The sequence below is a fragment of the Prionailurus bengalensis genome, chromosome A2, assembly GCF_016509475.1.
Source record: "Prionailurus bengalensis isolate Pbe53 chromosome A2, Fcat_Pben_1.1_paternal_pri, whole genome shotgun sequence".
Classification (NCBI taxonomy): domain Eukaryota; kingdom Metazoa; phylum Chordata; class Mammalia; order Carnivora; family Felidae; genus Prionailurus; species Prionailurus bengalensis.
Window position 1 is genome coordinate 163,091,313 of NC_057348.1, and position 14,706 is coordinate 163,106,018.

At 49.7% G+C, this 14,706-nt stretch overlaps 1 protein-coding gene across 1 annotated transcript in view; it reads right to left on the bottom strand.

Moving 5' to 3' along the window:
- Positions 1-13,599, bottom strand: part of RHEB (Ras homolog, mTORC1 binding) — a 44,911-nt gene extending 31,312 nt beyond the window's left edge. The window contains exon 1 of the mRNA XM_043589971.1: positions 13,108-13,599. Coding sequence (XP_043445906.1) covers positions 13,108-13,159 — 52 coding nt within the window. The 5' untranslated portion in view covers positions 13,160-13,599. The remainder of the gene's footprint in view (positions 1-13,107) is intronic.
- Between the last annotated feature and the right edge of the window lie 1,107 nt (positions 13,600-14,706).

Below are 14,706 nucleotides of genomic sequence, written 5' to 3' on the forward strand. Positions count from 1 at the left end.
TCAATAAATGTCGCTATTAGTAATAATACTGTTAACTGCTCTTACGACTAAATCAGCTTGGGAGGAAAATCCACTTCAGATTCTGTATCTCCCCCCCCCCGCCCCTTCCCCGCTCTGTCTCTCCATCTCTTAAAAATAACCAAACATTAAAAAAAACCAGAAGACCAGACTCCTAAAAAAAAAAAAAAAAATCAAAATCTTAAAAAAAAAAAAGCATGATAAAGAAATCAAGAAGTATAAAAATACACACACACCCCTAAAGCAGGAAACCCCCAACTGCTGGCCATCCGCTGCCGTGTAACAAACCACCCCAAAATTTCGTGGCTACTGCCAGCAACCAGGTCATCTGTTCTCGGATTCCACAATCAAGGATGGGCTCGGCATCCCAGCGCAGGGCTGGTCCGGCAGTCATTCCTTGGTGGCTGGGGGCTAGACTCAGCTGGGAGAGCCGGGCCTTCCCCCCTTCCACGTGTCCTCCCCTAACACGTCCACATGTTACTTGCAGCTCCGGAGGACGCGGGAGCAGAAGGTTCTGACTTGCTAACGAGTAAAGCCTGCCACCGGCAGGTCACCGTCTCTGCAGCATTTGGCTGGTTCAAGAGTGCCACAGGGACAGGACAGGGGTCTCAGGAAGGTGTTTCTCTGCGAACCATCAACAGGAGGGGCATCAGCGAAAAGACGAGGTTTGCAGGCGGCAGCAAAGACCCGCAGACTCGCCTGGGGTTATAAATGGACTGCACCCTGAACCCTGAACGGGTCATTATCAAAAGGGCCAGAATAACAACGAACCGTAGGAAGATTCAGGAACGCGCTCCTTACGTGGTACACAATGCCAGTTACGTGCCCCCCTGAAGTACCACACCCACTTCGGTACAAAATGTGTGGTTCTGTCAACAGGCTGCTGCTGCTTTTTTGAGGGGCTGGGGTGATAGGCATGAACGTCAAGGTCACCAAGGAAGCCTTTTCAAAAACTACGCATACCTTCTGATTTTAGAAGGGGGCGCGTAAAGACTTCTTCGGTGTTCGCTGTGATTCTAACAGGCACACCTACGTCCACACCTCCATCACAGACTCCCAGGAAGGCATGGGATGCAGATAATCCAAAATGTAACCGTTCACCAGAAACTACAAGCCAGACACTGTTTTAAGAATTTGTAAAACAGTCTTATGAATTATCTCCTCTGTTCCTGTGAGTTAACCGGGGCTGACACCTTCTCAGTCTTTCACACCCCCTTCCCAATTTTTTAAAAATAGATGCTAGGTGAGAAAAAAAATGAAGGCGCAATTATTATTACGACAAAGACAAGACAGAATAACCAAGCAAAACTGGTTCATAAAATTATTACTCATTCAAATACTTCCCGGGTGCTCACTCCTGCCAAGCATGATGCTTCCAGATGCTTCCACTGCGGAGAATACAAGAAGTTTATGTGGAAACATGAACACTGGAGCTACGTAAATGAAGAACTTTATTAACTGTCAGAGTTATTAAACTAAAAGAAAAACAAAATTCTGCCAAGAAAGGCCATGGAGAGGGCTCCCTGAAGAGTTTTAAAATAGGAGATTCATCTCCCGTGGACTGATTTAGAGATACAGACTCGCAGGAAGGCAAGGGGATAGACCTGATAACGCTTGGCAACAAGGAAGAATGAATTTTTCCACATTTGTAGCCAAACCTGGGGAGAAGGCTGGGGTTCAGGGCGGAAAAGAGCTAGAGAAAAGCAAACAGGAGATAGATTCCCAAATTAGAACACAATTTTTAACATACCGAAGAGCATGTAGTTTTAAGATTCATCAAAACTAGCAATAACAAAAAATTAGCAAAATGAAATAAGACATTCATCGGTGAGTGCAGATGGTTGTTTATGAAAGCTATTTCTTCGGGGTGCCTGGGTGGCTAAGCCGGTTAAGTGTCTGACTCTTGATTTCAGCTCAGGTCATGATCTCATGGTTCGAAAGTTCGAGCCCCGCGCAGCCTGCTTGGGGTTCTCTCTCTGCCTCTCTCCGCTCAAGCTCTCTCTGTCTCTCAAAATAAGGAAATAAAATAAACTTAAAAAAATTGTGTTTTCAAAAGTTCTTCAAGAATCTACAATGACCCATTTATGACTACCCATCCATTCCTCGCTATATACCAGGCTGTCCAACCGCGGGGGGTCAGCAGCCCTATGTGTGGATGATGAACATCTGAAACGTGGTTAGTCCTCAGACATGTCATACATGGTGTAAAACATACAGAATTTCCAAAGCTTAGGATAAAAGGTAACAATACCAAAAATATGCAATATATATTGAAATGATATTTTGGACACATTGGGCTAATAAGTTAAACATACACTGAAATTATTTCACCTGTTTTACTTGTTTAATGTGGTTACTGGAACATTTAAAATTCCCTCTATGGCTTGCATTGTATTTCTGTCTGGCAATGCTGCTCTACACGACGGTTTAAGGATACAGGAACATCCGGGGCACCTGGGTGGCTTAGTCGGTTGAGCGGCCGACTTCTGCTCAGGTCATGATCTCGTGGTTTGTGAGTTTGAGCCCTACATCAGGCTCTCTGCTGTCAGCCTGTAAGTGCAGAGCCCGCTTGGGATCCTCTGTCCCCCTCTCGCGCTCTCCCCCAAAATAAATAAATATTAAAAAAAAAAAAAAAAAAAGGATACAGGAACATCCTACTTGTATATAAACTTAGCTGCCTACCAGGCAGACTTCCACAAAGGTTTAAGAAATGGCAGATATGTCCATTTTGTATACGGTCCAGTTTTTTCAGGTAACAGTCATCCAGAAACATGGCCAGATGAAGAAAACATTTCATACCACATTTACGCATTTGGGTAGCAATTATGCAGGATGAAAAGGTCTAGAGACGGAGCGCAACTCCCCTACCCACCCCCCCCCCCCCAAAGCAAGGAATGTCCCTGTAGATGGACACGAATCCTCAGCACCCCTGCCTGGTGGAGCAGTGTAAGCCACGTGGGACCCCCAAGCTGGGTCTTGCAACCTCCCGTTTCCAAGGCAGCAGGGCAACGACGCCGCACCCCGAAGGTGTGTTGGGGCACTCCCTCGGGTGACCCGGGGATCCGGGAGCAGCAACTCCTCAGAATCCCAAATGCAGGCACAGCCACCTGTCTCTAGGACCACGGGAACTGGGTGGGTCCCTGCTAGGGCCTCCGCAGCCAGCAAGCAGGGTGAGTGTGTGATCCGGCAGGTACACAAATGAATCTGGTCCATCTCCGAATCCTGGCGTACCCCTTCTCCCTCCTGCCAATGGCACCATTACGTATCCGGGCTCTCGTGCGAACCACCTGAAGGTTACCCTTAGCGTCTCCCACGCCGCAGCCTTGCCGATTCCCCCCTCATCACCTGCCAACTCTGTCTCCTCATCATCCTGCCTGTACCCCACCAGTCCCCGACATCTCGCCTGGCGACCCTGCAGGATGTGCCTGGTCTCCGCCCTTCCACCCCGACTGCCCCGTGCACCTCGAAGAGCGGGGGGAGGGATCTTCTTGAGGGCACAATACGGGAGGGTCAGCAAACTACAGACCAGGAGCCAGATGCGGCCCCCGGTGTTTTTGTACAGCCTGCGAACTACAAATGGTTTTTACATTTTCAACTGGTTGGAAAGAAAAAAGTCAATACTATTTCCCGATGTGGAAGTTAGATGAAATTCAAATGTCAGCGTCTGTAAGTGAGGTTTCACTGGCACGCGGCTACGCTCGCTTGTTTATGTACTGTCTGCAAATGTGTCTTCTTCCTTATGATTTTCCTAATGACACCTTCTTTTCCCTCACTTGCTCTACTGCGACAGTACAGCGTGCACGACATATATTTAGAGAAGACGTTAGTCGATCTTGGTGTCGAAGATCATCTTAATTGTCGCTTAACAGCCTTGACTTTTCGCTGTTTCTAGGGAGAAGTCTAAAACTTTGGACAAGGCCTGTAAGGCCGGTTCCCGACCGACAGTCGGCACGCAGATAAGTCCCGCGTGACCTCCCCACCCGCTCACATCTCACTTTTTCCTCCTCGTTCACCACGCAGGGGTCCGGCCCCACTGGGCCAGGCTCCTTCAGCCCTCAGGGGCTCTGCCCGTGCCGTTCCTTTTGACTGGAAGGCATTTGCCCTTCTTCCCCTGCCCGGCTAACTCCAGCATTATTTAATGGCATTATTTAATGACGGTTCTTTGGGGACAACTGTCTACCCCCACCCAGGGTCACAAAAGCTGTCCCCGGGATTATGTCTTTCAAAGCATTTATCCCGATTGTATGTGAAAATGATCTGTGAACGGGCCCAGACGGTGCTGGCTCTGGAATCGATGCTTCAATTCAAATCCTGGCTCAGCTACTTAATAAACGTGTGATCTTGGGCGACTCGTCGAACCTTTTGGTGGCTCAGTTTCCTCATCTGCAGAACAGGCATAAAAACAGGACCTACACCTCCCAGAGTTTAAGGTCCCCCTCCCCCACCCCATGCTTTGAAAACAACCACTATTACTATTAATAGTGGCACTTACTGTGGCTCCCTCACTACACGAAGCTCCCCGAGGGCAGGGATCAGGACTGCCTTGGCCTCTGTGACTCAGCACACAGCGTCTGGCACATGCAGGGACTTACTCGAGCATTTAATGAATGCCTATCTGAATAACATATGACACTGAATCCCCACCTTGTCCTCTTCAACCAGTCATTTTTAAAAAATGTTTATTTTTTGAGAGAGAGAGAGAACGCGCGCACACAGGTACATGTGCGCAGGGGAGGGGCGGGGGGGGGGGGGCAGAGGATCTGAAGTCCGCTCTGCTCTGACCGTGGCAAGCCCGAGGCAGGGCTTGAACTCATGAGCCGTGAGTCATGACCTGAGCCCGAGTCAGATGCCTCACCAAATGAACCACCCAGCTGCCCCTTCAACCAGTCATTTTAGTAATTCAATCTTGGGCGTGGGGGGGGGGGGTTGGTGGGACTGAAATTCTTTGGAGAGTGGACAGAAGCCACCTCTTTCCCCAGAAAACATGCCCACAATCCCAGGGAAAGCCCACGAATTCCAAGAACCACTACTCTAAGTTGGCAATACTCCTCAACACGTGCCACCCAGCACTGAAGAGACCGCTTTCCCTGTGGTTCAGAATGAGCACTGGGTGGTTCAAATGCCCGTCAAATTAAAAAAAAATTTTTTAAATGTCTGATTATTTTTTTAGAGGGAGAAAGAGACAGCATGAGCGGGGGAGGGGCAGAGAGAGAGAGGGAGACACAGACTCTGAAGCAGGCTCCAGGCTCTGAGCTGTCAGAGCAGAGCCCGACATGGGGCTCGAACTCACAGACTAGACTATGAGATCATGACCTGAGCTGAAGTCGATGGTTACTTAACCAACTGAGCCACCCAAGCGCCCCTGCCTGGGAAGTGAACCCAGGGCCTCAACCCGTATGCACTTGGGAACCCTTTCCTGAAACCTAAACATAAGACTTTCCATCTGTGGTCATCCCTTCCCCCCATGGGCACTGCAGCAACCTTCTGGTCCCAACTCTGTGCACCCAGCTCCTGTGTCTCCCAGTCACGCATTCCAGCCCCCTGGTGTACTCAAGGCCGTATGAGCCTGCTCAGAGATGCACCCTACCGTGGAGAGTTCTCTCCTAGCAGGCAGACTGGAGATTCCAGTGTTTTCCCACTCCCCTCCTGCCACGGAGCGCCACATTTTACCTCGGTGCGTCCCCTTTGCCAAGATCATCTTGAGCCCTCATCCCTCTTGATGTTAGCCAGCATGGTTGAATTCTGCCACTTGTGTTTTTTAGTCGTCTATACAAGTCTTAAACGAGAATAAAGAGAAGCTACGGTTTAAAATATTCTCTTTAACATATCCTGAGTGTGATTTAGATTTGAAAACCGTTAAGTATCAGCTGGATGCGTTTGTATCTAATACAGTCTTAGAAGAGCATTTTCATTTCATAGAACTACATTAACTGTGAGAGTCGATATTTTCATTTCCACGTACACAAGTTATTTACTATGACACTGTGGAGTTAATATTCAATTTTTAATCTTGCAAAAAGTAGGGTCACGTATCTTGTTGAAACATCAATTTCTGTTTCAAAAGTCCCTGAGGAGTCTTTCCGCAAACACAACAGAAAGAGAAATGAGGGAGCAGGAACAGGGAGGTAAGGGGGGTGCCAAGCAGCCAAGGGCATGAGGGAGTTAATTTTGTGAGGATCCTCACACTGTCCAGTTTTCACTTACCCACAGAGCGTAATACAAGGCTTCTAGTACTTCCGTTCTAAATTAATCTCAATTTCGACTTCAAATTCCCATGTCTTACACAGAACTCTTTTTTATCAGATGCCCAGTATACGTTTAAGAATGTTGGGGCGCCTGGGTGGCTCCGTCGGTGAAGCGTCCGACTTCAGCTCAGGTCATAATCTCGCGGTTTGTGAGTTCGAGCCCCGCGTCGGGCTCTGGGCTGGCGGCTCGGAGCCTGGAGCGTGCTTCAAGATTCTGCGTCTCCCTCTCTCCCTGCCCCTCCCCAGCTTGTGTTCTGTCTCTCAATCAAAAAAATAAAAAAATAAAAACATGGGGAAAAAAAAAAGAACGTTAAAATATTAAAATGATATTCCACCTGGGTGGCACAGTCGGTTAAGTGTTCGACTCTGGATTTTGGCTCGGGTCATGATCTCACAGCTTGTGAGTTTGAGCCCCACACTGGCTCCACACTGATGGCATAGAGCCTGCTGGAGATTCTGTCTCTCCTTCTCTCTGCCCCTCGGCTGCTTGTGCGTGTGTCTCTCAAAATAAGTAAACGTAAACAAATTTTTAAATAATGTGCCAGGACCTCTGTGTTTGAGATATTAAATTACATTTCTAAATCAACCAAGAAATTCACGATAAAGGTACCCACCAGTTTGGATTCTGATTTAAGATGGGCTGTGAGAACTGGATTACTTTTGGCTTAGTTTGCTACTTGATGATAAACAGTTCTAGAACTAAGGATAAAGGTTCTCTCAAGGGTGATCACTGAAGATTTCAAAACGCTTTAACTTGCACAATCATGTTCGAGTGCAGCTCTGACTTATTCGCATAACTAAATACAGTCCACTCATGGACAACATTAAAGCTGTTAACTCCTTATTCTAGACCTTCAACTAAGAAAAAAGTATCGTAGGGGGTGCTTGTGTGGCTCAGTCGGTTGACGGGCGTCAGACTCTTGATTTCAGCCCTGGTCATGATCCCAGGGTCGTGGGATTGAGCCCCGCGTAGGGCTCTGTGCTGACAGTGCGGAGACTGCTTGGGATTCTCTCCCCGCCCCCCAACCAAAATAAATAAATAAACTCAAAAAAAAAAAAAAAAAAATGTCAGGGCGCCCGGGTGGCTCAGTCGGTTAAGCGGGGCAGACTTTCGCTCAAGTCACAATCTCACAGTTCATGGGTTCGAGCCCCGTGTCGAGCTCTGTGCTGACAGCTCAGAGCCTGGAGCCTGCTTCGGACTCTGTGTCTCCCTTTCTCTCTGCCCCTCCCCTGCTCACTCTCTCTCCCTCTCCCTCAAAAATAAACGTTAAAAAAATTTAAAAATAAAGTATATTTTGAACTACGTGATCACAGGTAGGGACGGTGGTTTCTCATTTTGTGATAACACTGCTGCTTGTACTTAAGTCCCCCTGCCCCCATTCTGCTGCTTACATTGGAAAATTGTGTTATTAGCATGTGGGTCCTGACACGCTGCCACTCGTGGCCAATTTCTACTGATCTCTGAGAGTCTCACCATTACCAAGTCAAAACACAACACTCACCCCAAACTGCATCACAATCAGAGGCCAAGTCAACTCGCTTTCAGGTGTCCTAAGTCTCCCCAGGCTCTGGTAACTCACTCCTCACCGCTCAGAAGGAACGGTCCCCCGACGTTCCTGCGAGGCCGTCCCTCCTCCGGCCCCCCACCACCTCTCCAACTTCACTTCCAACTCCCACCATATTCTCTGCTAGCCACCCTGCTTCCTTCAGTTCCCAAGCACGCGAGTGCTTTCCCGCCTCCCCATCCCTCTCTCCGACCAGGCGACCGGGCCTCTTCTGGAAGCTCCTCGAAGACTGCGGTAACCACCCCTTTGAGCAGCATCCAGGATGCGGCCACTCTCCATTCAATTCTGCGCGACAGCAAGTAGCAGCCCAGCCAGGTTCGGCACATGCCACAGTCCAACGATTCTCAGAGAACAGAGAAACTCTGGGGGGTCCCCTGAGACCTTTTCAGGGGGCTCAGGAGGTCAAAAACATCTTCATCACAATACCAAGATACCAGGTGCCTTTCCCACTATGTTCGTATTTACACTTCAACGCCGCAAAAGCCATGTACGGATGTACAAACGCCAGGGATCACACGCTGCAGCCTTCACAACCATACACCCATGGTAAGAACAATTTTTACGGAAGAGTGCCCTTGAGACAGCAGTAAAAATGATTAACCTTATCTTGAGCCTTAAAGCAGGTCTTTTTAATATTCTGCGTGACAAAATGGTATGTCGACACATGGCGCTCCTGAATACTGAAGTACGATGTTTGTCTCAAGGAAATGCACACGCGCAACTGTTTGGGAAGTGATCTGAAAATAGCCACTTTGCTCACGGAGCATCATTTTTACTCGCGAGAGTGACCAACCATCATTCTTTCAAATGTGACTATCTGGGCAGACATCTTCCCGAAATGAAAGAAATGAGACTGTCACTTCAAGGAAGACCGGCAGCACTCTGCCAACCATCAAATCCTTAACTCTCGGGAGGACGTGAGAATTTTGGAGAACGTGCATCTCGCACGGTGAGCTTACAGCCTCCCAATGTTTACATTTCTTCTAAGGAGAATGAGGGTGATGTTTAAAAATGTGATTAAAAGAGTTTGTATGTTGGGGCGCCTGGGTGGCTCAGTGGGTTAAGCGTCCGACTTCGGCTCAGGTCATGATCTCACAGTTCGTGAGTTTGAGCCCCACGACGGGCTCTGTGCTGAGAGTTCAGAGCCTGGAGCCTGTTTCGGATTCTGTGTCTCCTCCTCTCTCTGCCCTTCCCCCTCTCACACACTCTCTCAAAAATAAACATTAAAAAAATTAAAAATTAAAAAGTTCATATGTTGAAATGCATCAAAACGTAGAAAGATTTGCAGAACAGTGAACCATCCTTTTTGAAATAGCCAAGGTATGATGTCACAAAACCAGTCATGGGTGGAAGATCCATTGAAAGCGAAAAATAAACCAGTGGAATTCAATGGAACAGGGTAGAAAAAATTCTTCTACAGGGGTTGGCAACGAAAGGGAATTACTGATACATGCTACAACATGGATGAATCTGGAAAATTTGCATGTGACACGAAAGATGCCCATCACAAAAGACCATGTATGTATGATTTCCTTTATACGAAATGTCCAGAATGGGTAAATTCACAGACACAGGAAGGTTAGTGGATGCCTGGGGCAGGGGTGAGGGGTGGGGCAGTGTATCAATAGGTACTGTTTCTTTTGGGCCTGATGAAAGTCATTGTGGACAGATAGAACCCACAGGGACATCAAAATAACATCCGGTGCTGAAACTGTCATGATCACAAATGCAAGCTCTGATGATTCCCTTGAACAGAACAAACGAGCAGCACCGAAAGACAAAAACAAACAAACAGAAGTTAATTTCAAGCATCAACAGAAGGTGGTCACTATAGGACTACCCCACCCACAAGTACACAACCAAATGTTATCGAGTGCCTGAACACACAACTTCACATGAAGACAGATTTCATATATGGCGAAGAATGTTTTCCTTTTATCATTTTCAATGAAATGTGTCAGAAAAGGATAGAGTAATTTAAAAAGACACTAAGTCAAAATAGAGTTGGAGTGCATTCTGGGGCACCTGGGTGGCTCAGTCGGTTAAGCGTCCGACTTTGGCTCAGGTCATGATCCCAAAGTTTGAGTTCCAGCCCAGCGTCGTGTCGGGCTCTGTGCTGAGAGATTGGAGCCTGCTTCGGATTCTGTGTCTCCCCATTTCTCTGCCCCTCCTTTTCCCTCTCTCAAAATAAAATAAAACATTAAGAAGATATTTTTAATTAAAAAAAGAATATAGTTGGATTGTATTCCACTGGGAACAGATTTAACGACATCTTTCTCTATGAAGTATCCAACTAAAACGTGCATCTTCTTTACTACCTAAAACATTTTGACAAGGTAATAATTTGAGTTACTTCTGAATCGTCTTTTACCAAACCACAGGGCTGTTTCATTTTCTCTCTCATGATCTTTCACATTCCTGTGATCCCCTCTCTCTTGTTAGCCTCAGAGACTTATATATGACCAAAAACCTTTCGATTATGGTCTAATGGTAAACGAGACCATCAAAGCTCTCTGCTGAAGATTCCAGGGAAGGATGCACCAGATTTTATTTGAAAACAGTGACCTGACACTATATTTTTAGCTTGATTTAGTTTAGTTACGTCCTATCATGGGACTACTTGTTGTATTAGAAACAATGGGCGTAAGGGAGCTTGAACATGTGCCACCACTAAAACAATTAATACAAAGCACTCCCAGAAAGCCAGACTGCGTTATAGGTGACGTGTCCTTAAAGGCTTAATTTAACATTGTAAATAACAGGAAAAGCACTTCAGGAAAAAGGGCTGTATAAATTACCTGCGAATTATACATTCCTCACTGGTAGTTCTACCAAGGTTTTTTAAAAAAAAATGCAAAATTTGAAAGCCAAGTAAAACAATCACAGCATTTCGTTTTATCTGAAGGCGAACTCTTCAAATAAAGTCGGCAACGCGACAAAGTCACAATGACAAGTACCCTACCTGTCAAACTGGCAAAAGATAGTTAAGAGAACGTTCTGAGAAAGGTGTGGGTTCTAGCTGAGCCTTTTTCTACCACCTTTTATTATTTTCTTTAAAGATTTTATTCTTAAGCAATCTCTACATCCAACACGGGGCTGGAACTCACAATCCCGAGATCCAGAGTCACACGCTCCAGAGTCACTCAGGCGCCCCCTTTTCTACCTCTCTTTCCCTTCAGTCAATAGGACACAACAGCTCAGCCTCAAAAAATAACACAGCCTAGAAACACATATACTCAAACTTCTCTAGTAGAACCGCATTCAAGCAAACATGTCCGCGAACTAGAAGTCTGAATACTGAGTAATTCTCCAAAGGGTGGCCAATACTTCCTTTTCTGATGCTGGCAAAACAAAAGACCCACAAACCACAAAGTGCCTTGGTTCCTTAACAAAGGTAAACAACTTTAAAATCAAAGGCAAAGGTTGGGGGTAATAGATGGAAGGCGAAACAGAACAGATCTGTCAGACATAAGGACTTCTTTAGCAAAAACCGCCATAGGACGCTAGACTCGCTTATTACTGAAGCCTAGAATCACCATCTGGAGAATTTCAAGCAGTGAGTCAGTCAGTATCTTTAGGACATTCTTTTAAGCTGAAAACAGGTGGCCCAGGTAGATGTCACCTGTAACTTGGTTATTCAGAGGCACTTTGTATCTGATTAGAGCTCACTCAAGAGCCAGAACAGGTCATAGTCCCACTCTTCCAAATGCAGAGGAAGTAAAGAGAACAGAGAAAGAAGCAAGGGCTGGGTGACTCAGGCTGCCAATAAAGGTCAGATTCCACATGGGCACTTGGGGAGTGGGCTGCTGGTGGTTTTTAAATGCCTCGATTTTGCTGCAGGGTTACTTGCGAGCGGCAGCCACCAAGACCCTCTCACCCATTCCCCTGATGGGTAAATACCTATGATTTCCCACTGCATACCAGAGTTATCCCTAGGGCTCTTGGCACCCCCTATCTCTACACAAGCATCTCTCAGCCTTTGGTCCCCCCCCCCCCCCCCCCATTCTCAGGACTCTCCCACCCCCCAGCACTTCGACTAGAGAGATGATAAAAGGATGAGTAAGCATGCCGTAGCTGATCTTGGTCAAAGAGCACAGACCCTGGCACCGGCGGTGGAAAATGGGGGTGAGGAAGCAGCACAGAAAGCGGAGTAAGGGAGTTCATCCAATGGGTAGCCGGCAGTTAACAAGCTTTCCGAAGGCAGTTATTGTTGCCTCCTTCTGCAATCCCGGTAGACTCCAAACCTCTGCTTTCACCTCCCTATCCACCCCCCCCACCCCCCCCCCCGCCCGCCACCACGATCAAGTGCACGTTTTCCTTAGACAGTTACTTCTTAAAAACAACACCGAAAAATAAACGTAATTTCTCCAGGCTTCCGGTTGTCAAAGACAATAAAGCCTCGCCCTGAAGCATGGTTAAGTTCAACGGTTCTGTTTCCTCACTCGTTTTCCGGCACCCCCTCCACCCCCACCCCACCCCAGACCACCTCAGCGACGCAGAAAGGCGACAGCCGGGAACAGTTTCAAATATATGTCAACCTTTGGGGGGGGGGGGGGGGAACCCAACAAACTTCTGAATCACTTCGACAGCCCGGTTACAAGTACCTGACCTTATTATTTTTTTTTTCCCCCGTAGAAAAATAGGACACCGAGAGATCGGAAATCTCGTTTTCTCTGCCTTCCTACATCGGTCGTGGCAACATCTAGGGGGCTTTCGAAGAGGGGTCTTTTGGGTTTCTTCGGGGGGAAACTTGCCCTCGGGACCCAAACGTCCTAAATTTAGGTCCCTGGTTTTCTTTAAAATGCTGAACTTCACGGCGGACAGAAAAAAACCCCCAAGGTGCCGTTCCCTTTGTTAAAATCCCACGGACTTTATTGAATTTGGGGCGGAAAGGCCGCTGGCAAGATCAGGACAACCAGCCGCAAGAAGGTGGAGAGACAGGTGCGATTTCCCCCCGCGGCGGTTCCGGCCGGGAGCACACCCCTCCTCCGGCTCGGCGGCCCCAGACCACCCCGGACCTCCCCGTCCGCCCGCGGCCTCCCCACGCGCGGCCTCCCGAGCCCGGGCCGCCCCCCGCCGCCGCCGCCGCCGCCGCCGCCCCGCGGGGCCCGGCCTCGCCGCCTCCGCTCAAAATGGAGGTGGCGGCGGCGGGCGGCTGGTTACGAAACGCGCGGCCGCCACATGGCCGCGCCGACCCCAAACTTGGCCGGACCGCCGCGTCCCGGCGCGCAGGCGAAGCTGGGCCCCGGCGCGGAGGCCGCGCGGCGCCCGCCACTCACCCACAGACCGGTAGCCCAGGATCGCGATCTTCCGGGACTTGGACTGCGGCATCTTGGCGGCCTCCTCAGCCCGGGGCCAACCACATCAACCGCGGCGGCGGCGGCGCCTGCTGTGCTGCGATCGGCGGCGGCCGCGCCGGGGCAGAGCGGCATCCAGGGGCGGGGCGGGCGGGCGCGGGCAGGCGCGGCTGCCTGGGCTCCTCGCTCGCGCGCCCAACCGCCCGGAACCGCCGCGCGGCCCCGCCCCCAAACACGCCCACGTGACCACCGCCGGCAGGGAGGGGGGCCTCCCCCGCTCCGCGGCTCGCGTCAGCACCGCCCTCCCCGCCGCGGCGGCCACCCCCGCCCCCGAAACGCACGGGGGTGCGTCGGGCGACGTTTTACTTTAAGGGGAAATAGAGGGGACGCCAAGATGCCCCCGGAAAAGTCACGACTGAAACTCGCTGCGTCATGACCCTCCCACCCTCTTCCGCCGCCTTTTCCTTACGCCAGTTCTCTCTGGGCGCTGATTGGATAGCTCCCGCCCGCCCGCGCGATGACGGGGACGGAAACTCCGTCTCCGATTGGGGGCGGCTAAGAGGCGGAGCCGAGGGCGGGGTTGCTGGCCCAGAGCTAAAAATAAATTCCGGCTGCGACCCCGCGGTAGCGCGCGAGTGAAGTTTGAAGGATTCGAACGTCTCACGGGGTGGGAGTGGGCAAGAGGGGCGGAGAGACGCTAACTCCCCAGTGATTGGTTCGTGCAGGGCGGGGGGCGGGGCAAACTGTGAGTTGTGCAGTGATTGGCGGGACCTTGAGCGGTTGGTGGACTCGCGCCCACTGGGCCCTTAAAAGGCGCGAGGCACGTAGTTCTTGCTGGCTGGGCTGTGGGTTAGGTGGGGTTTCCCGGCGAGGGTTTTTGTTTTTTGCTTTTAACTCCTTCTCTCGTGGGCTTAGCGAGTCTGGCTTTAAGGTTGTAGCTTGTTACTCGGCGTCACCCAGGGATGAAGGACGGATATGCGTTCATTCAAAATGTTACACATTTCACTAAAAATGTGTGTGCCTCCCCAGTTTGGGTCTCAACCCTGCCACGGGCAAACCCGGCACACCTCGCAGGAAATGAAGAGCGCGAGTCAACACCTCTTTACCTGTCAACGCCTGCATGGCTCATTCAGTAGGCAAACTTAAGCAACAGCTGTGGTTGGCTGGGAACGCTCCAGAACCAACCTTCCAGGCGGGGAGTCAAGTCTATTGGGCTTGCCCACCTGTGTGGGCTGGTCGCTCCTTTAAGGGCACATCGCCGCGTTTCCCACCAAAGGCACATGGGCGACCCCTTTTTCCAGCAGTGCCGGTGAAGGGCGGTTGGGTCGGCACCACTGTTGGCAGTAGGGGAAGGGAGGCCAGTGCTGGAGGCCTCAGTCACCGAAAGTGAAATTGAAGGCCAGGCCCGAGTGTTGAGGATGCGATTGGGACTTTTCCAGCCAGGGAGACTTCCATCATGCTTGATCTTCTTGCCCTTGGTGGTTGCTAAAGAAGCAGCTATTCCGGCTACTCCTACGAATGTCCCCTACTGTCCTCAGGCTGTTTGACGGTGTTGGGACAACCGCCTGCTGGTCACAGCCC